This window comes from Chamaea fasciata, unplaced genomic scaffold (assembly GCF_029207755.1).
Source record: "Chamaea fasciata isolate MVZ Bird 193981 ecotype frontalis unplaced genomic scaffold, bChaFas1.0.hap1 SCAF_15, whole genome shotgun sequence".
Taxonomy (NCBI): Eukaryota; Metazoa; Chordata; class Aves; order Passeriformes; family Sylviidae; genus Chamaea; species Chamaea fasciata.
In genome coordinates, this window is record NW_027094100.1 from 14,359,924 (window position 1) to 14,384,295 (window position 24,372).

The 24,372-nt window shown below is 53.9% G+C and overlaps 1 protein-coding gene across 2 annotated transcripts in view; it reads right to left on the reverse strand.

Annotated features, from left to right (window-relative positions):
• The window catches only part of STK10 (serine/threonine kinase 10), a 42,447-nt gene that overhangs the window by 2,908 nt on the left and 15,167 nt on the right, over positions 1–24,372 (reverse strand). The window contains exons 3-17 of one of the 2 annotated variants that reach the window (XM_066196827.1): positions 16,292–16,340; positions 13,926–14,075; positions 12,610–12,682; positions 11,799–11,993; positions 10,723–10,804; positions 9,395–9,529; positions 7,970–8,626; positions 6,624–6,754; positions 4,969–5,092; positions 3,276–3,455; positions 2,695–2,787; positions 2,405–2,534; positions 1,855–1,979; positions 494–682; positions 73–198 (exon numbers count right to left, since the gene is read on the reverse strand). In XM_066196827.1, the coding sequence (XP_066052924.1) occupies positions 73–198; positions 494–682; positions 1,855–1,979; positions 2,405–2,534; positions 2,695–2,787; positions 3,276–3,455; positions 4,969–5,092; positions 6,624–6,754; positions 7,970–8,626; positions 9,395–9,529; positions 10,723–10,804; positions 11,799–11,993; positions 12,610–12,682; positions 13,926–14,075; positions 16,292–16,340 (2,439 nt within the window). The other variant, XM_066196828.1, reaches the window with a different exon arrangement.

The following is a 24,372-nucleotide window of genomic DNA, read 5'->3' on the forward strand; positions in this document are numbered from 1 at the left end:
TCTCAGCCACTTCTGCAGAGACTGAGACCTGCCCAGGCAGCTCTGGGAGACCAAGCCATGAGGGACGAGTACCTGGAGGTGCTGGAGCTCGTTGGTGTTGCTCTCACACTGGGCCTGCATGTCCTTCATCTGCGACTCGTGCTTCTGCTGCTGGTGCAGCCGCTCTGCCTTCTGCCTCTTCTCCTCCTGCAGGGCAAACTGGCAGAGAGAAGAGCAGGTGCCCGTGTGGGCAGCATTGCCCGGGTCTCTGGGGCTGCCTGAGAGACCGGCCCAGCTTCCATCAGTACACAGGAAAGAAGGGAAAGCCCCAAGAGGGAAAAGCCCCAACACAAACCACGGTGGAGACAGTGCTGATCTCCATAAGGCATGCCACCAAGCGGAGCCCTCTCACCCAGCAATAAACTGAAACCTGGAAACAGGTTCCCTTCTCCCAGATTCCCTTCCCCTCAAACCAAGCCAAGCTTTAACTCCTGGTGCCTCTCCAGGCCCTGACCTGTTTGATCTTGTCCCTCTGCTCGGAGGCGGTGCCGCTGGAGTGGATGTGGAGGCTCTTCTTGTACATGGCCATGCGTGTCTTGCCCTCGCTGCGCTGGATTTTGGGCAGCCGGGCCCTCTCCTGCTGCTGCCTGACCTTCAGCTGCTCCAGCATGCGCTGGTTGTAGCGCTGCATCTGCTCCCTCTCCTGCAGACACACGGGGCTCAGAGGGGCACGGACACCTCCCTCCCCACAGCCCTGAGAACGGGCACAGCCAGAGGGCAGGGGTGGGAGCAGCCTGGAAGTGGCTGGTTGTGGGCAATGTTGAAGGTAAGAAGGTTTTCAGGAAGCTGTGGAAGCAGGACCCAGAGACAGGAAGAGCGGAAGAATTTAGGGTTAGCTGTAACTGCAAAGCTTGAAAATAGGAAAAGTTGCAATAGTACAGCAAGCAAGGACATAAAACGATAGTCTGAGGCTTAGGTTTGGCTGGGATAGATCTTAAGGCTGCAGAGAAATATACTCAGCAAGATAATAAAAGCTTAATAATAATAATAATAATAGTAATAATAATAATATAAAATAATAATAATAGAATATTGTTTATTGTTAATAGAAAGCATCCAAGCAAGCATTGTTTGAAGCAGGTGTGTGTGTGCTCTCAGTGATTGGTAGAACAATTTTCTGTGAGCTTTAGCAATGTGCTATTGGCTGGAAAACTTTTAAAATGCCCTGGGACAAAGAGATCTTTGGCTGCTGCTGGCAGACGTGAGCTGTTACCATGCTTTAATTGTGTAAAACCCTGTTATGAGACTGATGCCGCAATAAAAGTTTGAGGAACATCTAACAGTAGTCCAGTCCCATCCAAACCTGAAGCCCCAACACAGTGGGTGACACTCCAAAGGGACAAGAGGGGATGGCAAGGATTGAATGTGCTGGGAATGCAGAGGAGAAGGGGCTGGAAGTGCCAGTCTTCACTCCCTGCTCTGGGAATCAACCATCTGCCAAATCCTGGGCAGTGGCAGATTTCCGGAAAAGCCTCCTGAAATTCCCAGCTCCTTGTGCACTGAATGTACAGAGGACACGACCCAAGCAAAGAAGGTTTTATTGCCTTCTTGACACCAGCTTTATTCTGGTCCTTTTTCACTAATAATGACCAAACCCTTTAACTCCCAACCCACCCTTAGAATTACAGAATCATGGAATATTCTGAAGATATTAGAAGGGCCCCACAAGGATCATCGAGCCCAACTCTTAAGTGAATGGCCCCTACAGGGATTGAACACACAGCCTTGGTGATTTCCCCCCTTTCAGCCTGGAAGGGAAACACCCAGGGACACTTTGCTGACCCACAGCAGCGTGGGGAGGTGCAAAGCCCTCACCTTCTCGTGCTTCCTGAGCAGCTCGTGCCTCTGGAGGAAATACTGGTCCTTCAGCTGCTGCTTGACCAGCTGGTGCTTCTCCTGCTGTTGACGCTCCTCCAGATCCCAGATGCAAGCTTCCCTGTCTGTGGGGAGGAGAAGGAGCAGGAGATCACCCACCTTGGACTCTCATCCTGGTCACACAAAGCGTCCCGAGCTCCAGAGACCCCATGGTACACAGACAGTGCAACAGATGTTGAGGGTGATCATTCACCTCCTGTTTTCCGAGAGAAACTGGTCGCAAACCATATTTTGGAGCCTGATTTCTTGCAATTATGAAGCCTAATTGACTCATATTTGTAAAGCACTTTGAAGATTAAAGCACTAAGTATTATTATTGTTAAACATTTAGACAGGACTTGGCAAGGCTGTTTTTTTCCACATCCCATCCTGCCAGCTTGCAACTCTTGTCACAGCATCTGCTGCGTGGGAAGAGCCAGGGCTGGATAAACCCATGGTTACAGCACTCCCTCCCCTCCCCTCCCCTCCCCTCCCAGCCTCTGCCACCCACCTCTCATCAACTGCTGCTTCTTGTTGAGGCACTCACGCTCCTTGTCACAGATCTCTCTTTTGTTCTGGGCAGTGATGTTCTTCATGGCCTGCTCCAGGTCCTCCTTCTGCTTGGCCAAGAACTCCTGCTCCTGTTAAAAAACCAGCAGTGCCACCACCTCCTTCTGCTGCAGCTTGGAAAGCAGCTGCTGGTGTCTCAGAACCTGGCAGTCCCTCCAGCAGGAAGGAAGCTTTATTCTACCGCGCGTTTCCCAATCTTGGAATTGGGGAGGGACCTCTCCTGAGTCTCACCATGGTTTGTTTTTTCTGGGTGAAGTCGTCCATCTTCGCCTTCAGGTTCCCTTTGCGCTGCTGCCGTGGCAGCTTCTCGACCTCGTTCTTGACCTGTGGGGGGGGGGGGAAATTAAATTTCCCTGCAGGTCACTTTAGGCCAGGAACAACCCCAGCTCGAGTCTCTGAACAGCTCAGGAATCACCCAAAACATCCTCAGGAATCACCCAAAAGCACCTCAGGAAAGACCAAAAAGGCCCTCAGGATTTATCAAAAACACCTCAGGAATCACCAAAAACCACCTCAGGGAACACCCAAAAGGCCCTCAGGAATCACCGAAAAGGCCTCAGGAATCACCCAAGAACACCTCAAGAATCACCCAAAACCATCTCAGGATTTGCCAAAAACACTTCAGGAACCACCCCAAACCACCTCAGGAATCACCAAAACCACCTTTTTGGGAATCACCCAAAAACAAGCTCCTCCTCATAAAACACCAACCGCTTTCCTCCCAAGTCGCGCCACGAGAAACGATAACACTTCTCAGGGAATAACGAGGAGCAGGGAAGCAGCTTCCCCTCTTCTCCATGCCCTTTTTTTACCTCCTTCTTCATCTGCTTGAGCTGCTCCAGGAAGCGCGTGTGGTCGCGCTCCTGCTCCAGGCGGATGCGCTTGGCCTCCTCGCGCCGGCGCAGCGAGTGCTCCTGCTCCATCCTCTCGATCTGCTGCTTCTGCTGCCTCTCCAGGTTCTCCAGCTCCGTGTCGTAAAACTTCTTCTTTGCCTGCCCGGGAGAGGGAACGAGGAAACGGGTCAGCCTCGGCCTCCTGTCCGCTCCGTCGCCTTGCGAAAGTTTAGAGAGAAAAGTGAAAAGAGGAAAAAAAGAAAATGAAAGGGGCAGGAGGTTGTTGCTGCTTGGATTGAGCTTCTTTACAGAGGAGGGAAACTTCCAACCAAGATCTTTGAACTTCCAAAAGATCATCTGGTGGTTCTGGCTTCTTTTTCTGCCAAGGTTGGGATTAATTTGCAGGAGTCACAGTTTGTGTCCAGATCTGGTGTTTATTATTTCTTACCTACACTAAAGTCTCGCGAGCCATGAGCTCTGACTAGCAAGGTAGAAAACGGATGTAAAATGGAGTGCCTCTAACTCTTTCCAAGGTTATTTGAGTACTAATCACCCAATAACGAGGTGACACCGATATTATTTATATTTTTAACCCAATAATTGACCACCCAAGGCCTGCAATGTGGACCTTTTTCACCCAGTTACAGAAAACCACCCAAACCCATGAAGAAGAAGGAAGAAGAAGGTGAAGAAGAAGGGCTTAGACAACACCCCTGATCCTCCATATTGCTTCACATGTACTACTTTATACTAAAATCTTAAACCTAAGTTTCCAGAATTCCAACAACCTCACACGCTTTGAAGCTCTTTTCCAACAGTGCCCTCGTGCCATGGAAGGAGAAGATCTTTAAGGTCCCTTCCAACCCAAACCATTCTGTGATTAACCACAATATTATTTTACTTCAACAGAAGGGACCAAGTGTGTGAGCCCAGTTTATTCAATTTACACTCAAAGCCTTGCCAGATTTCCTGCTGTCACACTCAGGCCGTGCTGCTTTCTTATTTAAAGGTGGTTTTTTGGTTTTTTTCCTGTGAATTACAGCAGCACTAGAAACTGTTTCTCACAGTAGCCACAAAACAGACATAAAAGAAAAGACCATTAAAGAGAGAAAGTCCAGAACAACCCTTTCCCTGCTAAATCCTGCCAGGCAAAGGCTGCCAGGGTGCTTAATGCCCACAAAACCTCCACCCTCCATCCATGCTTCAAATCCCAAAGGAGTTCCTGTGATGCCCAAGGTTGTTGCAACCCAGAGAGCATCCCTGTGTGGGGCACCTGCAGAGGAGTTGGATTCCCAGCTGATCCCCAGGGGTTTTCCCTGCCCTCTGTTGCTGTAGGACACCAAAGAAAGATGAAAGACTCCAAATATTGCAGAAGGCAAAGAGCACAGAAGAAGAAGACTGTTATTGTCTAATTCTTACTACCTTTTATGAGGTGTTCTGATACAGCTTTATATGATTGGGGTGAATAGGAATGACACCTCTCTAATCCCATGGGTTAAACCAGAGAAACAGCAAAACACCACCTGGACAAAGATTGCTTTGAGAAAGGAGAGTTGTTTGCCAATATTGTTTAGAGAAGCTTTCGGGAGAAACTTTTCCTTGGGAAAAAGTCAGCAGCTGCTAGCAGGCTAAAAACCTCTCAGGCCCAGAAAGGCCAGGCCCGCCCTCCTACCATCATCTCCTGCTCGAAGCGCCGCAGCATCTGCTCCAGCTGCAGCTGGTGCTTGCTGTTCAGCTGGGCCTGGTTCCTGTGCTCCTCCTTCTGCAGCAGACGCAGCTCCCGCAGCTCCTGGCGCCTGCAGAGGGGCAGAGTGGGGCAGGGTGGGGCAGGGGGACAGAGAAATGCGGGGTCAGTGAGGTAGGAGGAATGTGATTGTCGTCGTTGGGACGGTCAAGACACACAGAGTGACACAAGGCTCTGTATTATGGCCCCGTGCTGCCTTTTATACAGTTTTTACAGACCTCGAGGGCAACTTCTGGTTGGTTAGTAGCTTTCTTGTTAATTGTTCTGTTGGTTACTAAAAGGTGTTTCACTTGTCCATCAAATCTATCTATTCTCAGGTTGTTTGCGTATTTCCTTTACTGACTCTCGTGGGACAAATCCCTTGTTGTTACAGGTTATTACTTATTTTTCACCCTCAGAATGGATTGTTGTGTTAAAGGAACTCCCCGTTATCAAAATAGCTTCATATGGGAATTTGCAAATTGCTTGTAATCTGCACTAAGAAAGAAATGGCAGGCCAGCTTTTTACCCTGTTCCTACACGTGATGGGCAGAGATGGTCACATCCATAAGCACGGAGGGGAAGCTGCAGCTCCATCCCACAGCACCCTGCCCTGGCCTTGAGCACAGGCAGCAGATCCCAGCTGCCTGATGTGCTCCAGGTGCTGTGGGACACTGCAGGAACGTGATGGGAACTGCCGGAAAACCATCAGCTTCCCACAGGTGAGGCCCTTTAGCATTCACAGCTTCTCAAACAAGCCCTGGCAAAGCTCCTGGGGTGATTCTGCAGGCACTGGTGTCCCCCAGCAGCCTAAATACCAAATTGTGCCAGCTGGGTTAGTGCTCAGTGGTCCTCAAATCCCAAACTGGACTGCTCTGGCCTGGCCTCTGAGTTCTGTATCCATTCTTACTCACAGCTGCGTGGCTAAAAGGGCAGTTTTCCCAAATTCTGACCCATCTGTGACGACATTGCATCCCTCCCCTCATCCAGCTCACCAGTAAATGAGCTCTGTTAATGAGCTTTTATGTAAATCTGATATTGGGGCTGAGCCGTAGGGACACAAAGTGTTTAGGACAAATTATCCTCTCAGGGAGTCCCTGAGAGCAGCACAAGGGAGCCCGGAATTGGGCATCAAACGAAACAATTTGTATTTTAATTATTTTAAGGGCCTTTTCATTTCTGTGCTAGAAACAGCAGCTCCTCTTTCTGAGAATAAGTCAGGGAGGTTTGAAAGCTGTAAGATCTGCAAAGGAGTCATCGAGAGGGGAGGATACACCCATGAATATTAAATAATGCTCCAGGAGTTTATAACTCCCTTGGCCTTTGTGTTAATGAAGTCTGAGGAGATTCAAAAACAAAAGGGAGAGGGAACATCTCGAGAAGATTTCCGAGCTAATTTCCACTGAGCCAAGCATCTGCAGCCCTGGGGACACATTCAGTCATCCCCAGAGGACAGAGCCAGACACAGCAAATCAAAGCTCCCCTTGCCACAGTCTTGCTGCATCTTGAGCTCCTTCCCCAGTCCGGGTGGTACCAAGACAGACGACAAGAGGACTCACAAGGAGGAAAACCCTGCCCTCCCTCCACCCCAGTGTCCCACTTGCCTGAGAAACCTCATTTCTTCGTCCTTCTTCTCGTCCTCGCTGATGATCTTGGAGGTGGTGACGCTCACCTCCACGCCGTCCACCACGAACTTGCGGGTGCGCTTCAGGGTCTTCTTGTTCATCTGGGAGTCCTGGGGTGGGCAGGGAGGAGAGGACGGGAGGGGCCCGTCAAGCAGCTCCCCAGGGCTGCACTGGAGCCCTCAGAGCAGTTTTAATGCTGTTGTTCATGAGGAACATACACAAGGGATCCACACGGAGCACAAACCATCGGTGAGTTTGGAGATCCAGCCAGGTTGCCAAACCACGGGACTTCCACCCGGAAGAAACCTGACCCACCTCCCAAAGACCTTTCCTCACCATGGTCTAGCATGGCTTACTCCCTGAAAAACAAAAAAAACCCACCCTCCTTTCCCCTTCTAAAGGGAAAGAAGTTCCCTGCTTCAACTCAGAGTGCAAATCTGTGTGTGGCATTTCCCAGGTGTCCTGGGAAAGGTGGTGAGGAGGGGGAAATTCCTGTGCAAGAGCATCACGTTTCCAACCATTAGGGATTGCAGGCTCCTCTGGGGGAATGCTGGCTCTCCAGCTCCCAGCAGGAGGTGGGGAAAGTTTTGCCAAGAAAGGTTTTTTGGGCACGTTTCTGTGCCGGGAAGTTCTCACTCACGCAGGCAAAGTGAGAAAGATCTTGTGCAACACATCCCTCTGCCCCCTCAAGTCACAACATTTCTTCTCCTGGAGCTCAGCAAATACCATTCCAGTTATTTTGCCTCTTCCTCTAAGCCCTGCTGACCTGGTCTGTTCCAGGTCAAGCATTCCCAGCCTCCAGGAAGCTTTAGCACAAGCCAAGAAGCCTGGGAGGTCTGAGTGCAGTCCCTGTTGACACAAACCAGGCCAGGTGTAGGACAGGTTGGGAAAATTGAGAGCCACAAGCCCAGATGAACTTTTTTTCCTGGGATCAGGTGTCCTAGGGAAGAGCACCAGAGTGACAAACTATGGATAAAGTTTAGGAAGTCCCATCTGGGGATTCACACTTGAGCAAGGACAAGTCAGGCTCGTGGTGTGGTTACTTCACACAAAACAGAGACAAAACATCCGTTTTCCCCCAGATTTCAGTGGCCTGGCACAGAAGAGGACACAGGAACCTTCACAGCAGCTCCACCAAGAGCTTCTCCTTCACCTGAGGACGTGCCACATCCCCCTGGCACAGCTCAACCCAGCTGTAAATGCTGTTTGCTGGCCTGAGCCCAGCTGGGACGGGCAGCATGGAAAACCAACCCAGCAAAGCTTTCCCTAGGGAAGGGCTCCTCCCTCCCCCGTGTTCTCCAGCACACTCCGGGCACCACGCTCACCTTGAGGGAGATGGAGCCGCTCTCCCTGTTGAGGGCCAGGTCAGCAGACAGGGAGATGGTGAGGTCCATGCTCTCGGAGGCCGAAGTGCTGCCCGAGTCCGAGTCCCCTTTGGAGCGGCTGCCGGGGAACGGCCCCAGGGGCTCCACCAGGCTGCCGTTGGCCAGCTTCTCCTCGCCGAAATTCTCCAGGAGAACACTCTCTGGTCGCTCCACCATGCTTTTCCTCTCCCCCATGTTCTTCCTCTCCCCCATGCTCTTCCTCTCCTCAAGGCTCTTCTTCTCCACGATGCTCTTCCTCTCCTCAAGGTTCTTCCTCTCCTCAAGACTCTTGCTCTCCACAAGGCTCCTCCTCTCCTCCCTGCCCAGCCTGGGCTCCTTGTTCCCCTCTGTTGAGTTACCCAAATGTCCCGGCTGCAGGATGATGTCCGGTTTGTCCTGGGTGGCCGAGCTGGGTTTTGTGGAGTGTTTGCTCTCCAGCTGGTCACTGTCACTGCTCATCCCTTTTTCCAACACTTTGAGGTTCTGGCCGTCTGTGCTGTCCTTGCCAGTGCCCACGGAGCCGTTCACAGCTTTGGGCAAGGAGGAGTCCGGAGGTTTCTCCCCATCAAAACTCAGCTGGCTCGCCTCGGAGGGGTCCCGCTTGTGCTTCCCAGGGGGCTGCAAAGACGGGGAAGGGGCAGGTGTTGGGTTTGGCACCACCACTCAGCACAGCTGCAAGGGCTACACGGCCCCTCTTCAGAGCAAAGTCACCCTGAACTGAAGACTTATTGGGAGGAAATTTCCCTTTTGGGGCGTTTTAGGACATTCCTGCCCTGGGATGCCCCTGTCCGTTTCATCTGCCCCGGGATGCTTCCATCCTTCCCCAGGTTTGTGGCCCCAAGGACTACAGATCCTGAGTGGAGGGAAGGGGAACAATGGAAAAACCCCAGAACCTGCACATCCTCAAGAGGCAGATGAGGAATTTGCACACCAAACTCCTTTTCCCATGGCTGACTCCACTATGGATGAACCACTTCCCTTTGTGACAGAGGAGGGGAGGTGGAGACACGTCCCCAAGCAGCTCTGAAATGTCCCTTCCAAGAGCCAAGCCCAGGGGTAGATCTGCCCAGCTCCCTCCTGGGGCTGCTGGTCCCTCCACGCTTCCACTCCAGCTTCTCCAGCCTACACCAGGGCTTATTTCCCCCTTTTTTTCCTTTTCCTTTTGTTTTTAACCACTTTTCATGAGCCCCTCCTGTGAATAGGCACTGGATCACCCCCCCCAGCACCGTTGTTTCTCCACACCCTCGGCAGCCAGCAAAATCCAGCCCCTCCCTGGACAAGCAACCACTTCCCCTCCACCCCATGTGGCCCAGGAGAGTTTCTGGAGGCTGGAAAAGCTGCCAGGCTCTTCTCCCCCAGCACAGGCCCAGTGGTGGTGCTGCTCACCGAGGCAGACTCCGAGGAATCATCCTCCTCTGCTTCATCCCGGCTCTCCTCGATCTCCTCCATCACCTCCGCCTTGGCCTCGGCCACCAGCTCCCTCAGGGCCTTGTTGCTGGTGACCTTGCTGACAAAGGGATGCTGGAAAAAGAGCACAAATGAGAACCTGAGGTGGCCAAAAAACCCCACACCTCGTTGTGAGGGGTTTGGGTTTCTTTTCTTCTCTTGCCGAGGTCAGGATGAATGACACGGGGAACGAAGATGTCGAGTTTGGACTCGGGATGTTGATTGTCTCTTATCTATTTACAGTATTTACTGACTCACACACCCTGAGCTCGTAGAAAACCAAGGTTAAATGGATGCTTCTTACCCTTTCCAAGGTTATTTAGGTGATAAATACCAAGGTGACACCTGTATTATTTATGGTTTTGCCCCCATAATGACCAATGCGGACCTTTTTCACCCAATTACAGAAAGCCACTCAACCCATGAAGAAGAAGAAGGAAGAAGAAGGTGAAGAAGAAGGAAAAAGACAACACCCCAAATCCTCCATCTTGACTCATATGTATCACTACACACTAAATCCCCAAATTCCAAGTTTCTAGGACTCCAACACCTCGTGAGCTCAAGGATTGCTTTTGGCTTTCAAAGCCCTGAGGCTTTGAAAGTCCTTTCCAGTGTCTCTGGGATTTGCCCCCAGAGGAATTCACAGGATAGAAGCGGGGCTGAGGTTCAGGGCACACTCTGCACACAGATGCTCTCCCAAAAGCTGCTTTGTGGCAGCTTCACTCCCCCCCCCAAAAAAAAGCAGCAGCAGCGTTTAAAGAAGGGGATGTCTGCCCAGAGGATGTCACCAGGAGCAGGGCAGGAGCAGTCTGGGAGCAAACAGAGCCTGGGGGAAGGATTAATTGGAATGGGGCTGGAATCACTCGGTGCTCACAGCGGGGATTGGTGCTGAGCTGCAGCAAAAGGCCGGGCGGTGCCTGTGCACCAGCACACAGTGAGGGAGCTGCAGCCAGCAGGGAACAGCAGCCTCCGGGTTTTTGCTGTGATTTTGGGGAAGGGACAGGAGGAAAGGAATTGAATTTCAATCAGGGCTGAGCAGGTACAGCCCAAGCTGGCTGCCACATGGGCGATCCCAGGCAGCAGGAGCTGCTCCTGCTCCAGATGGTGTCCACAGGGGCTCTGCAGGTTGCTCCAAAGGGAAAAAACATGGCTGATCCTTTTATTTTTTTTTTTTTTGGAGCATTTCAGTGGCTGAAAGGTGCTATGAACTTTCTAAACAAGACAGAAATAATCCGAAACCAGCCTGGGGTCACTGGTCTGGGCCCTACCTCCAGCAGCTGGGCAGCACTGGGCCGGGTCTCGGGGTTCTTGTCCAGCGCCTTCTTCAGGAAATCTCTGAACTCCAGGGACCTGAAAACACAGCTGGTGGTGAGAAATTCAGCAGAGGAAAGGCCTCAAATAGCAGAGGGATCAGCTTGATCCCTCAGCAGGTTCTGTCCCAGCTTGTAACTGGCCACAATCAGCATTTTGCTCCCATGGGAAAGAAACCCTGTGCTCAGTAGTTCTGATTAGTTGTTGTACGAGAAGCAGCAACAGGGCCAGGTCAGGGACCAGGTTTTGCCTTTACCTGTGCTGGCAGCAGATGGTGGGGACTGAGCCCCAGCCCCTGTGCCCCAGGGCTGGGACAGAGGCAGGGCAGGACACAGGACATGGCAGGAACTGCCTGGGGACAAGGAGCCATGCCCAGAGTGGGAAAGGGTGGCTGTGAAGGACCAGGAGCCCCATAGGAGGGCACCCTCAGCCTGCAAAGTGCAGCTCTGAGCTCCAGAGCGTGGCCCTGATGTCACTTCTGGCTTCTGAGCAGCTCCGGAGGCAGCGTCCCCACCCTGCCTGTGACAATGACTGTGGCTGCTGCGACACCGGTGTTCTGCCAGTAACGTGCTGCTGGCTGACCTGCAGCAGCTTTTGTGATTTATAACCAAGTAAAATAGCAAAATAAACGAACAAATGAATTAAATAATTAAAATGAACTGGCTAGTTTTCTTTTCCATGCAGGAGTGGCTTTCCAGACTTCAGGGAAGGCAATCCTGGAGCTCCTGGCCATCTCCAGCTTTAGAGAAAAACCTGCCTTTCGCACACCCGGGTTGTTTTGAGAAGAGCCAAGGGGTGACCCCTGGTTTTTGGGGGGTCTGTGGGTGAGGAGCAGCTCTCCCCGTGCTGCCTGGACCCTGTGAGCACAGCGCGAGCATCCTGCCCTCAGCCAGCTGTGCCTTCCCGGTGCCTTGCACACAGCTGGGCCAGGAATACAGCTAAAACCCCGCTCAAACGCAAGAAAACTGCTCGAAACGAGTGGGTTTTTCCCCTGCGTGTGAGCTGGGAGGCGCTCCCCGTGCTGCCCCCTCACCATTTGGAAGGGCAGCTGAGCGTGGGCGGGTCGGACTTGGCGATCTTCAGCAGGACCCTCATGGGGTTGAGCTCGTGGTGGGGCGGCTCAATCTGGGCCATCTCGATCAGGGTGATCCCCAGGGACCAGATGTCGGCCTTGTAGTCGTAGGGAGTGTCCTTCATGGTCTCACACATCACCACCTCCGGGGCCATCCTGGGGGGGGGGGGGTGCAGAGCAGAGCCGGGGTGATCCAAACGCTTCAAGTAATCCCAAATAAAGCAGCTAAACGCTTCAAATATAACCCACAGAGCTGCAGGAGATGCAGCCTGGCCCCCCACCCCAGCTCCGGGTTTCAGAAGCAGCAGCATCTTTTCCAGGGGTGCAGCCCTCCTCCCTGCTGGGCAGAGCAGACCCCCAGGCCGCTGACATCTGGCGAGGATGTTGCTCCAGAGCATGAAATAATCCCCGCAGCTCCACTCCTTCGGCAAGTGGGGTGATTTAGAGGTTGTGTTCCTGGGGCAGGGACTCGTTTTCCCATGTGCTTCAGAGCCCATCCCAGCCCCTGGGTGTGAGGAGCAGGGAGAGCACACTGGTGTGTCCCTCGCTGTGAGCCTGGAGCGCTGTGACCCCTGTGCACAGAGCTCCCACACCACTGAGGCTGCTCACAGCTCTGCTCAGGCGAGGAAAACCCTTGGAAGCACAGGAAAATGGCCAAGAATCCTCATTAAAATCCTCCCACCGTGGTCCAACACGCCCCAAAGGCAGCTTCAGAGCAAACCTGATTTTCAGGAGCGAAATTTTCAGGATTTCCCGGCAAGCAGGGACTCACCAGTAAGGGGTCCCAATGAAGGAATCTCGCTTCTGCAAGGTTTTCATGTTCTTGGCAGACACTCCAAAGTCAGCTGCAAAGAGCAGTAACATTAGAGGCTGGAAGGAAAACTGAAAAAAAACCCCTTTCTGAGTGAACACACTTGGCTGAGACACAGACTGGAAAGCAAACAACACACGCTGAAGGCAAGAACGTGATTCCACGGGCTGTGTCCTCCGAGCTGAGCATCGGGAATCAAATTTGGTTTGGGGTGCGTGACCCCCAGGATTTTCCTCTCCCATGTTCTATAAAACAGGCACAACAACCCCCTCCTGCCAAACCTTACACGTCCTGGAGGAAATGGAGCTCTTTGGCGCAAACAAAAGCAGCTCCGTGGCAGATTTCAGGACTTATTTCCTAGCAAAAAGCCTGATTTTAGAGCAGGAAAACCAAAGTGCTGTTACATTCCTCCATAGCAGATTTCAGGATTTATTTCCTAGCAAAAAGCCTGATTTTAGAGCAGAAAAACCAAAGTGCTGTTACATTCCTCCATAGCAGATTTTAGGACTTATTCCCTAGCAAAAAGTCTGATTTTAGAGCAGAAAAACCAAAGTGCTCCATAGCAGATTTCAGGATTTATTTCCTAGCAGAAAGCCTGATTTTAGAACAGAAAAACCAAACTGCTGTTCTGTTCCTTCCCTCTCCTCCAGCCACTGCAAGGTGCCTCTCCCTGATTTTGTCCCTCCTGAGCTGAAGCCAACCCCAATGAAACTGGCCAGAGCTGCAGAGGGCAGAGCCCACCCCAGGTGGCTTTCCTCTCCAGGACAGCCCTGGGGGCAGCTGGAGGAGCTGTCACCCCTCTGCAGCCTGAGCTCAGGGTGTCCCTGCCTGGGGGTCACCCTCTGACCAGTTCCTGCAGATCAATCCACCCTCTCCTCCCCCAGCAGGTCCTTCTGGTGCCAGATTTGACTCCAAAGCAGAGCGAGCTGGCAAAGGAACCCTTTGGCAAACCCGCCCCGCTGTCACCACCAAACCTGCTGTGCAGATAAGAGGAATTCTTCCAGCTCCCGGCCCTGCCAACTGGCACCCCACACAGGATGCTCAGCAGGCCAAGAAGCACAGAAATCGGGTTCAGAGAGGGATTAAACAAACTCAGGGCAGAAAACTCCCTCGGGGGCCCCGAGCGTGGCCGTGGGCTGGGCACAGCACTCAGCTCCATTTACCTTTCCTTGGAACAAAACCTTCCCCTCTCGCTCCTGCTGCTCCTCCCTCAATGCCAGCACACCCAGGGCCACCCAAACCCTCCAGTCCAGCTGTCCTTGGTGCCAGGGACTCACCGAGCTTGATGTCCCCATCCTGGGTGAGCAGCACGTTGCCAGCCTTCAGGTCCCTGTGGATGATCCTCTTGCTGTGCAGGTAGTGCAGAGCCTCCAACATCTGGCGGCAAATCACCCGGATCTGCGGCTCGGTCAGGCCCCTGTCCAGCTCTGCAGGGAGGCCAAACAGCACAGGGGTGAAGTGAGCAGCTCACCTGAGCAGCAGGAAGGCCCAGGTGAGCCAGCAGAGTGTGGCAAAGCCACTTGTCCCCGTGTCAGAGCAGCAGGAGATGTCGGGAATCAGCTTGTTAAGGTGATTTATTCCCTAAGCCAGCACTTGCAGCAGAATTTCCACCTCTTGGAGCTGCTGGCTCAGAGCTCCCTCCTGGGGATGAGGCCCTGGAACTGTGGGTGAGGGGGACGAGCCAGAAATGCCTGGGATGGGGTCTGAGCTGCAAATTCCCTGACAGTCTGGGAATTGTCACTGTTGTGGGAGGAGGGAGCTGAACTGGGCTGGGTCAAACCCAGGTATGAACCTCATTCCCCAGGGAATAGGGGAATTATGGAATTCACGCTGCTGGGGGGATGCCGTGGAGCCCCCTAAACACCACGAGGGACACACCAAGGAACAGGATTTAAATCCTTCCCACCCAAAGGAACAGGATTTAAACGCTCAGCAGGGTTATCCCTGCCCACTGCCCTGAGCTGGAGTTTTGGGTAGGGATTGGGGCTTTGGCACCAGTCCCAGAGTTCCAGGAGTGCCTGGACACTCTCAGGCACACGCTGGGATCCTTGAGGCTGTCCCCTGCAGGGTCAGGAGCTGGGTTTTGTGTGTCCCTTCCAGCTCAGGATGTTTTGTGACTCTGGGGCTGGCAGGGATGGGCTGGCACTGCTGTCACCTCCCTGCTGGGCCACCTCCAGCCCCCCAAAAGTGACAGCTCTGCAGAGCATCACCCCTCCAGATGGTCAGCATCTCCTGAGCTGCCCTCCCTCCCTCGGCCAGCCCTCTGCAGAGCAGATCCCTCCTCCAGGAGAGCAGGGCAGGGCTCAGGCAGCACCAGATGGGGCTGAGGGAGGGACCCCAGCAGCTGGGACAGATGTTTGAGCAGAGCAGGGATCTCACCCGCAACCTCAGGCACTCTGTCCCTCCTTTCCTCACCAAAATCTCTCCTGCTCTGGGAAAAGCTGGTGGTTTTCACCCTCCCTGGAGCATCCGGCAAAAGGCAGCTCCAGTTTTTGGGCCACGGGTTTTGTACAGGAGATTTTGAAGGGCAAAGCCCAGCTGCTGGTGGGGATGGGGAGGTGGGATGGGCAGCGTGCAGCACTTCTGGAATTCTGGGATTTACTAATTCTGAATTTATGAATTCTGGGAGCATTCCTGAGCTCCAGCTCCTGCTCAGCCTCACTCAGGGCTCACAGAGCTGCAGCCAGGCCACTCTCTCATGGTTTCCTCTGCTGTCAGCTCCTCCAGAGAGGAGCCACAAATGCTCAGGAGCATTTTTACATCCCAACAGATGGGTAAAACTCTCTCTGCTGAGGTTTTCCACGGGGAAGGCATCATTCCCTCTAGCACTCCAGGAAAGGTATTTTTCCACACCGTGGTTTGGAGCCGCTTTAAAGAAGTTCCCTAAAGGAGGGACGAGCTTTAAGGGCTGAGTTAAAGATGATAAATTTGATTTCTGGGAATAAAAAGAAAACAGGGCTGACAGGGAGTGACCCCCAGGGAGATGTGGCTCTGTCCCAGGGCTGTGGACAGCGTGATGTCAGAGCTGTGCAGAGGGGATGTCACCCCCCAGAGGGTGACACCAGAGGGGCTGTGGCACCAAGCCAGGACTCTTTTGGGGTCCAGCCACCCATCCCTGCTCCCAGCAGCTCCCTCTGTGTGGGAGGGAGGAGTTAAAAAGAGGGGAAATCGCTGGGATTGCTGCAAACTGCAGTTTATCAGAGCTCTGCTGCCTCACCAAGTGACCGAGACCATACGGAGGAGTCAGCAAAAAAAGACCTGGGGAAACTCATCTTGACAGGCGCCCAGCTTCAACATCTCAGCCCTGCTGGGAGCTGTGGGAACGGGGATCCCAAGCAGGCAGTGCCCCCCAGCAGATAAATATTGAAATTCAGCTTTCCCCTGCAGCCAGACTCTCCCTTCTCCCCACGCCTTGCGATCTGCTGATCCCAGCGGCATTTAAATCACAAAAGGACATTAAAGTAGCTCGAGAACTCGCCCAGGGCCGCCACACCTTCTGCTCAGGGTATGAAAATAGGCAGAATCCTGGGAGGGAAAGGGCAGCGGTGGCACCCCTGCCTGCCGTCTGTCCGAGGGATGCTCCCGGGGCGGTGCCAGGGGTTTGGAAATGCCCCCGGGAGCACCAGGGCAGGGCTGCACTCACCCAGCATCGTGGCATCCACGGCCCCGCCGGGGCAGAACTCGATCATGATCTGGGGGAACAAAGAGAGGATTCAAGCCAGGCCGTGTCTCACCGGGGAAAAGCCGGGTTTGATTCCCGGCGTGGAATCAGCTCCCCAGGACTCATCCCTTGGGCACTGTGCCCATCTCCCAGCCCCGGGTTCAGCTCCCACCACCCCGGGACCCTCCCGGGGCTGTGCCCCCCTCTGCAGCCCCGTACCTGACTCCCACCCCATGGCAGCCCCAGGATGTGGGGATTTGGAGCTGCCCCTGTGTTCCCATGGCTCGCCCTCCTCCGGGAGCAGCAGGACGGGATCACTGTCATAGCTGCGGGCTGACGTGGCCGCACACACCAGGCAGGATTTTCCCGGCCAAATGAGGGATGGGGAGGGCTCTCGTGTCTGCAGGGTAGGGTTGTTTTTATTTTTGTTTCCCCGCATTGCTCAGTAGTTCGTTGCTCTCTTATTTGGAGCACTTCGAGGGGGGGAACTGTGTCGGTTGAGAGGGGGAGCACGTTCCCCAAATTTCGGGGTTTTTCCTCCAGAGCCCTGCCAGTCCCGCACATCAGCTTTGCCATCCCTCCCAGGTGTCCCCAGCACCTGGGGGATGCAGAAACTCTCCCCTCACTCTGCACGGACCCAGCCAGAGCCGCCCCGTGCCGGCCTCAATTCCCTCCGCGGCTGCCTCAGATAAACTGATTACAATTTCAAGCAGCCGGGGATTACAAGGGACAAGAGGTGCTTCACCTCCCCAGCAAGCTCTTCTCCTTGCCGAGGTGACCAGGGCAGCATTCCCGAGTGGTGAAATGCCAGAGGTGACTCTGGGGACAGCGCCTGAGCAGTGTTTACCAGCTCAGCCCTCTAAACCCATCCAGAGGGGGTCACGTTCCTCAAAGCAGCTCCAAGCACTGGCCCAGCAGCTGAGGGGAGAAGGTTCGAGCTCCCTGTTCCTCAAGGTTTGATCCTGCAGCTCCAGGAAAGCCCCATCTCACCCTTCAGATCCTCTGCCTGGGCCAGGGAAATGCGGTTATCACCTGGAGAGAGAGAACTGCTTCGTTCTGGAGCGTGGGGAGCAGGAGCTGGGGTGCAGCAAAGCTGGAATTGCTCAGTGGGGATCAGCCCAGGTCACAGAAGGAGTCGGAGAGGGGACAAACAGGTGACAAACCCGGGCAGGTGTGACAGAGGCACCACTGGGGGAGAATAAACCCAAATGTTGGGGCAGCGTTTGAAACAGGCGGGTGGAGGGAAGGAATTGGGAACACAACTGACCCATTCCCAAACCACGAGAACCTGGCACAGCTCCAGGTGGGAGTCTGGCAGGAGGGTCGGGGCCAGCAGAGCATCAGCGGGAAATACCAACACTGTTTTGTTGTTTAATACCTCGAACCAGAGCATCAGCAGCTTCCTGAGCAAATGGAAGGGCAGGAGTTGTCTCCTGCCACGGTCCCCCCCAGGCAGGGAACTCTTTTGTCACCCCTAACAGCTCCAGGAGTGTCATTTCCACCCCATTATTTCTGTGGTGTTCCTCATCACATCCATCAGAGCAGACTAAAACCAGCAGCGGCCACCAGCCCTTCCCGGGCTCCCCAGGGCAAACCTCACTAAATTCCAGTCGGGTTTGCAGCCTGGCAATGAGGAAACGAGGAGGAGCAGCCCCTCTGAAGGAGTGTGATGATCCCCGAGTGCTCACCCAGGCACAGGGAACACGGGGAAACACGGAAAACTTCCAAATATGCATTTCCAACAAGGGCAGAGATGCCGAAGAATAATTCTGGGTGTGGCCAGATGGCCCGAGCAGCTAAAAAAACAACGAGCTCGTTTCAACACCCCCCCCCCCCCAAAAAAAAAAAAAATCCTATTTAAACAAACACAGCTGGCAGTGTCCCAGCTCATCCTCCCAGCACACTTCCTTCCAGGAGCAGGGCCAGCCTGGGGAGGGTTTTGCCTTGGGGACAGTATGGAGGCAGGCCTGGTGACATCGGTGTGTGTGTGAGCTGGGAGCACCCACAGCTCCTCCTCCTGCTGCTGCTGCTGCTCGGGGCCCTGTGGGGTCCGCAGCAAACATCCTGTTTGTGATGATTTCCTCTGCACAAGAAACCCAGGGACTTCCTCGCCCGAGGCAGCCGGGGGGACACAGGGTTCCTGTGCCACGTCAAAGCTCCTGCGAATCCACTATCAATGGTTTGGTCTCCACCCCCGAATTCACCATTTCGGAGTTCTTTGAGCGACACAACGGAGTGACAGCCACAGCCAGAGTCCCCAAATCACAACCCAGCCAAGGAACTCACAACCCCCTGGGCTCCCTCCCAGCTCCAAGGGATGCTCTGGCTGCACACACAGGAGCAGATTTGGGCAGATTTCTCTTTCAATCCAGAGAAAGGAGCTTGCTCTCACTGCCTCTGAAAACCTTTGTGGCAGTTTAAATAAAAAAGGGCCCTTTTCTCCGACGTGCTCAACAAAACAAAAACGCAGAGGCCTCTGCATGCAGACACCACAAAATCTTTCCTTTTCAAAAAAAAACAAAAAACCCAAACAAACCTTTGCAAGGGCAACATTAAATTTAAATTAGTGAGAGTCCACTCAGGTTCAAGGGCTTTGCTGGTCACCTCAGTTTCTCCCGTGGATCATCTTAATCCTGCATTAACCACAGCAGGATCTGGAAGCATTTAGGGTCTGACAAACCAGGACCAGCCTCACCTGCCCAGGTACTGAGGTGCCCCTAAAGTGGCACAGAGACCCAGCTCCCTCCCCCCAGCCTGGGCAGGACAGCTCCCCCCTCCTGGGTGTGTCTGAGCGCCTGGAACTTTCTACACCGCTAAAACAAAAACAACAACAACAACAACAACAACAAAAACCACACAGAAACAACTTATCTGGAAAGATAATTTCACCGAACGCTGCCCCAGCCGCCAAGGGTGGGACAGCTGATGGCCCCGGGCAGGGTTTGGCTCTTACTCACCCACCTGGCACTCAGAGGGCAGTGCCCAAAAACCCTTCCCTGGCCGGCTGGAAGGGCCAGGGGGGTGGGAAACAAAAGCCATCAGTGGGGAAAGCTGGGGACAGCTCCTGCCAGGGGTGCCCCGGGGTGCCAGGAGCTTCCCACGGGCACCGGAGGCCAGCAGGTCCCCTCAGGACAGGGCAGCCCAGTGGCACTGGGGGTGAGGGCAGCCTGCCCTCGTCCTGGCACTCTGCTGCTCACTCGTGCAGGGCACGTGGAGGAGTTTGGGGTCACTGAGGTGCTGCACAGCTCCCGGGGCTGTTCCCGCATGGGGACACCGTGACAGGAACTGCAGCAGAGCCCTGCCCGTGCCCCCAGCACCCCACTGCCCTCAGATCCACCCTGCCCGGGCCAGAAGCTGCAGCAGAACCGAAACATCTCAGCCATTTCCTGCAGCAGAGGGGCTCAGGCTGTTTGTGTGAGCTGGAAGCCACAGCATCCTGCAGCCACGGCCTCCTCCGGCGCCCACGCAGAGCGCCGGGGCTCTGACACGTTTCTGGGGCAGAAATGAGGTGTCCTTGTCACCCCACAGAGGAAAGCACTCCCCAGCACAGCCTGGTGCTGGCACAGAGGGGCCAAGGAGATAAGAAAAACAAACTTGATAAAGGAAACCGCGCTCGGCTTGCAGAGAGAGCCGGGGAAGGAAATGCTCTCAGGTTCCCTCCTTGCCACCCATCATCACTCCTGGCCCACCTTCCCTCTGCCCAGAGTGTGGAGCTGGCACCAAGTGCCACTGGCAGCAGGAATTCCCAGCTGGGTGTTTTCCAGGTGGGAGCAGGGCGTGGGGAAGGTGTGGCACCCTGGCCCCAGCCACGCTCAGCTGCAGAGGGTTCAGTCCTGCTCCACGTGGAGCTGGCACTGCAGGGACACCACAGCACCCCTGGGCACCTCTGCCTGAGCCCTCCCCGTTGTCTCCTCAGCTTTCCCAACTCCCACCCGAGTCCAAGGATTGAGCTGGCATCAGGGAGCAGAGGGAGGAGGTGGCTCACATTCCTACACCCACTCAGCTTGTTGGCACCTTCCCCACCAGCCAGCCTGCTGCCCAGCTCTCTGCACCCCACACACGCCAAACGGCTGGGGGGAAATGATGCCAAGGGGCTGGGGGAAAAATATCTCAGGGGCTGGGGAAAAAGATTCCAAAGGGCTGGGGGAAAAGATTCCAAGGGGCTGGGGGGAAATGATGCCAAGGGGCTTGAGGAAAACGGGGAGCAGATTCTCCCCAGCATAGCTCATAACCCACCAGATGGGCTCACCCAGGGCAAGGCTCTTTGCCCTTTGCTGGGGGCTGAACGCAGGGCAAGGCACAAAATCCTTCCCAGCCTCATTCCTAGAGCCCCACGAGGCCCCGTGAGGCCAGAGCAGCACCAAGACAAAAGGGGACAACACCCAAGAGCCACAAAAGCCACCAGCTCAGGCTGCAGCTGGCCCTCAGAAGCCATCAGAGAGGGCACAAAACAATCCAGAAGCCACCAAAGGCCTCTTGGCTGCCCCAGAGCAGCACAAATGTCAAAAGCTGGCCTGACATGGCAAGTATGCTGTAGGTGGAAGTGAAATAATTCCCCCTCTGTAAGAGAAGGCTTCAAGCTTGCCAATTTTCCCTCAAGGACAAGGGCACCATTCAGAGACTTTAAATATAATAAACCTTTTCTGCCCCCTTTTCTGGACAAAATAACCTACAGAGAAAAATATTTGAAATCAGAAATGAAAAGGAAAAAGAAAAAAAAAAAATGGCTGTCCCCATAAGGGATGGTGGGGGGGAAGAAGATCCAGGGCAGGAAACAAGGAACACAAAGTCTAGGGAGTTTCAGAGGAAGAAAACTCTGTGGAGAACAAAGTCAATACAGAGCTCCCTGCTGATCTTAAGGAAACTGAGGACAAGTTGTCCACATTTAAAGTGCTGCAAGATGACAAAATATGTCCTTGGACTGCCCCCCACGGTTGGCAGGAATACTCCCATTCCCACTGCAATGTTGGCAGGACAAATTAAAACTCCTTTGAGTTCAACCGAATGGTTTTGATGTTGCAAAAAGCATCTTTTGCCGCTCGGAGGGCCGTGAGGGGGATCCCTTTTCTCACCGAGTTATCAGCGTTTAGAGGCCACCGAGTTCACTTTGTTGCGGGGTGGGAAGCAAAACTCCCAGAATCATTTCGAACAGAAATAGCCAAAAAAATGAAGAAGTCGCTGCTTCAGTGGGAAGATTCCCCAACCCCGAGTGCCCCGAGCGTGTGTCAGCATCTAGAAGAGATGATGCATCTCAGAAGGGCAAAGCTCACTGTGAGAGCTGGAGTTTGACCCAGGACGAGTTTCCCTGGTGGATTTTATGGAGTCAGCAGTTCCAGCTCAGCCCCACAGCCTCGCCTGGCCACGAGGACAGTTCAGCGACGGGGTGCCAAAGGGCTTGATGAGTTTTCCACTCCTGCCTGGCATCTCCCCTAGAAACAACCTTTTGTCCCAGTCACCCCCAAATTCCCAGCACGGGGTGCCTGGATCCATCACACAGCCTGAGTGTTGCTGTTTAACAGTTCCAGTGAGGGCTTTGAAGTCAGTGGAGCACTCCAGGCCATGAGGTCTGCAAAAGGACGTCCCTCCCTCCCTCCAAACGACAACTTTCAGGCTCTATCTGAAGCAGAACGAAGTTTAAAGCTGCAAGCCATGCCTCACTGCAGGCTTTAGGCTGAAGTTGGGTTTCGAGGCGCTGTCTCCTGTCCGTGGGGAGCTCATAAACATCCCTTCCTATGCAAACACTGCTCCTCAGCATTCCCTTGGAGACCCGGCCAAGTGGGAACGTGGCTAATTGCAATTCAGCCCTAAACAAAGTTTTCAAGTGCTTTGAAAACTGATTTGCCTACAAGGCTCCTTGTCTGCTCTGCTTTTCTTTTCATGAAGCTCCGGCCTGGTGTTGTAACCCTGGGCTGGGACTCAGCACCCAGGGCTTATTCCCAAGTGCCATTTAACCCCCCTGGGGAAACTTTAGGCAAATCCCTGTCTGTGCCTTCCCTCTCAGAGCCGGGATAATGACACCAGCTCCTTTCTAAAGCATGCCGGGGCGTTCAGATGACAAGGCTGTGCAACCACAGGGAATTATTACGGCTTCAATAACCTCCTCGTGCAACGTTATCCTGTGCAAAGGGTGGCAGACAAAGGTTCTTCTCCTCCTTTGGGTTGGCACCTGTAGGAGCACTCCTGAACTCAGGCTGGGCTGCGGCAATTTGCCTGATACATAAATCATTTTGGGGGGTGGCTAAAAATCATTAATTTTCCCTCTGTTTTAAGGGAACCCCCCCCGCCCAGTTTTATCCAGAATAGGATTTAGAGTGGCTTGGCAGGAGGCTGAATGCTAAAGGTCACGTTCACAGCATGGAGGGGGCTCGTGGAACGCCAGATTTCCAGCAGATTTAGGGGTTTTTGGAAACACAGAAGCAAATCCCCCTTACCCAATATAACGCCGCTTTTAAAATTGACTTTTTAAAGTTATTTGCGGCTTAGGAATGGGGCTGAAATGGGGTTTGCTTGCTTTGAACAGAATTTTCACTGCTAATTATTGCTGATAACATGGCATCAAGTCCAGGAGTTTGGGAACGGCCTGGCAGAGAGTAGGGAAGGAGGATGTCACCCAGATACCAGATTTCTGTCACCACAACATCCCAGCTGGCAGAGACACGGTCCCAAAGCCGGAGCAGAAGTGACCACCACCCACTCCCATTATGCTGCTCTGAGCAGCAAACTGCTGACCCTGGAAATGCAGGAAAGTGCCAAAAAAACCCCACTGGGCTGCATGACTTTTTCCACTTTGCAGCTGTGGCCAAGACGAGGAGCTGTCCCTCAGGACAGGGAGGGGACCCTGGGGTGTCCCCGCTGCACTCCCAGCAATGCCCTGTCGCGATGCCTGCTGCTGTCTGCCCACACCTGCTCCTCTCCTACCCACCCTGCCCAAGTTCCTGGGGGTGTTTTGCAGTTCTGCCCAAATTCTGGACTGGGAGGAATTTGGAAACCGGTCCAGCAAACCCCACCCCCACAGTGGTTTTTCCCACTGATCCCGAGCCCTGCGTGTCCCAGGATCTGGGAGGGATTGGGATTTCTGTTCCTGCGGCTGGGGCAAGGAGGAAGGGGAAGGATTGCTGTTCCTCCAGGAGGCCGGGGAGCTGTTCAGCGGAGTTTGGGATCGCTTTTTGTTTTCCTGGGTTTTCCCTCGGCTCCCGCGAGCCGCAAACAACAAAGTTCAAGAACTTCTGGGGGAAGTTGGGTACAAAGCTCCGTGCAGGAGCAGGAGGCCAAGTAGGAAGGGCCGCAGCTCTGCTGCCAAGCGGAGTTTTAAAGGGACACAAAGAGCCGTGGGATCCCTCAGGGACCGCGGGCTGAGCCTGCTCCGGGCCGGCGTTCACACAAACACATCCCCGGGGCATCCAGCCAAGCTCACCCTGCAAGACATCCCTGCGAGTTGTGATAACCTCCCTTGGCTAAGGAAAACCGTGGGGAACCTGAGCCTGCTACCGGGCCCTCCCTTCTCTGTTTGTTTTAAAGAGAAGGTATCGCCAACCTCGGCGAAGCTGCAGATGCTTTACATAGCCCGGCGCGGGGTAGTGAACATTTCTTTATGCTACAGGATTTTCAAGAATGCCCAAATCTCCCAGTCGACATCCATATCAAAGCGGGGGGAGCAATCCCAAAAGTGCCTGGCTGAGCAGGCCAGGGCCTGCCCACAGAAAATGCAAAGGGCTTTTTTTTTTTTTAGAGTACAAAGAGCAGCACGGAGCTGGAGTGCCTGTGCCAGGTTTGTACCCACACGGGAGAAAAACCCTGAGCTGGGGAAATGAACCATTCCCCAAATGGCCCAGCCAGGCAGGGTTACCTGCACGGCACAGCAATCCCGGCTCTGAGCTCCAGGAAACGGCTGTTTATCAAAAAAAAAACCCAAAAAACCCCCAAAACTCCTTTTTTCCATGGCAACGTGGGGCAGGGAAAGGGAGGGAGGGGAACACAATCCCCCAGCGCTTCCCGAGAAAAGCTGTCCCACCACCAGCCCGGTGGTTCAACACCTGGGGGCCGAATGATGTTTTAATTCATTT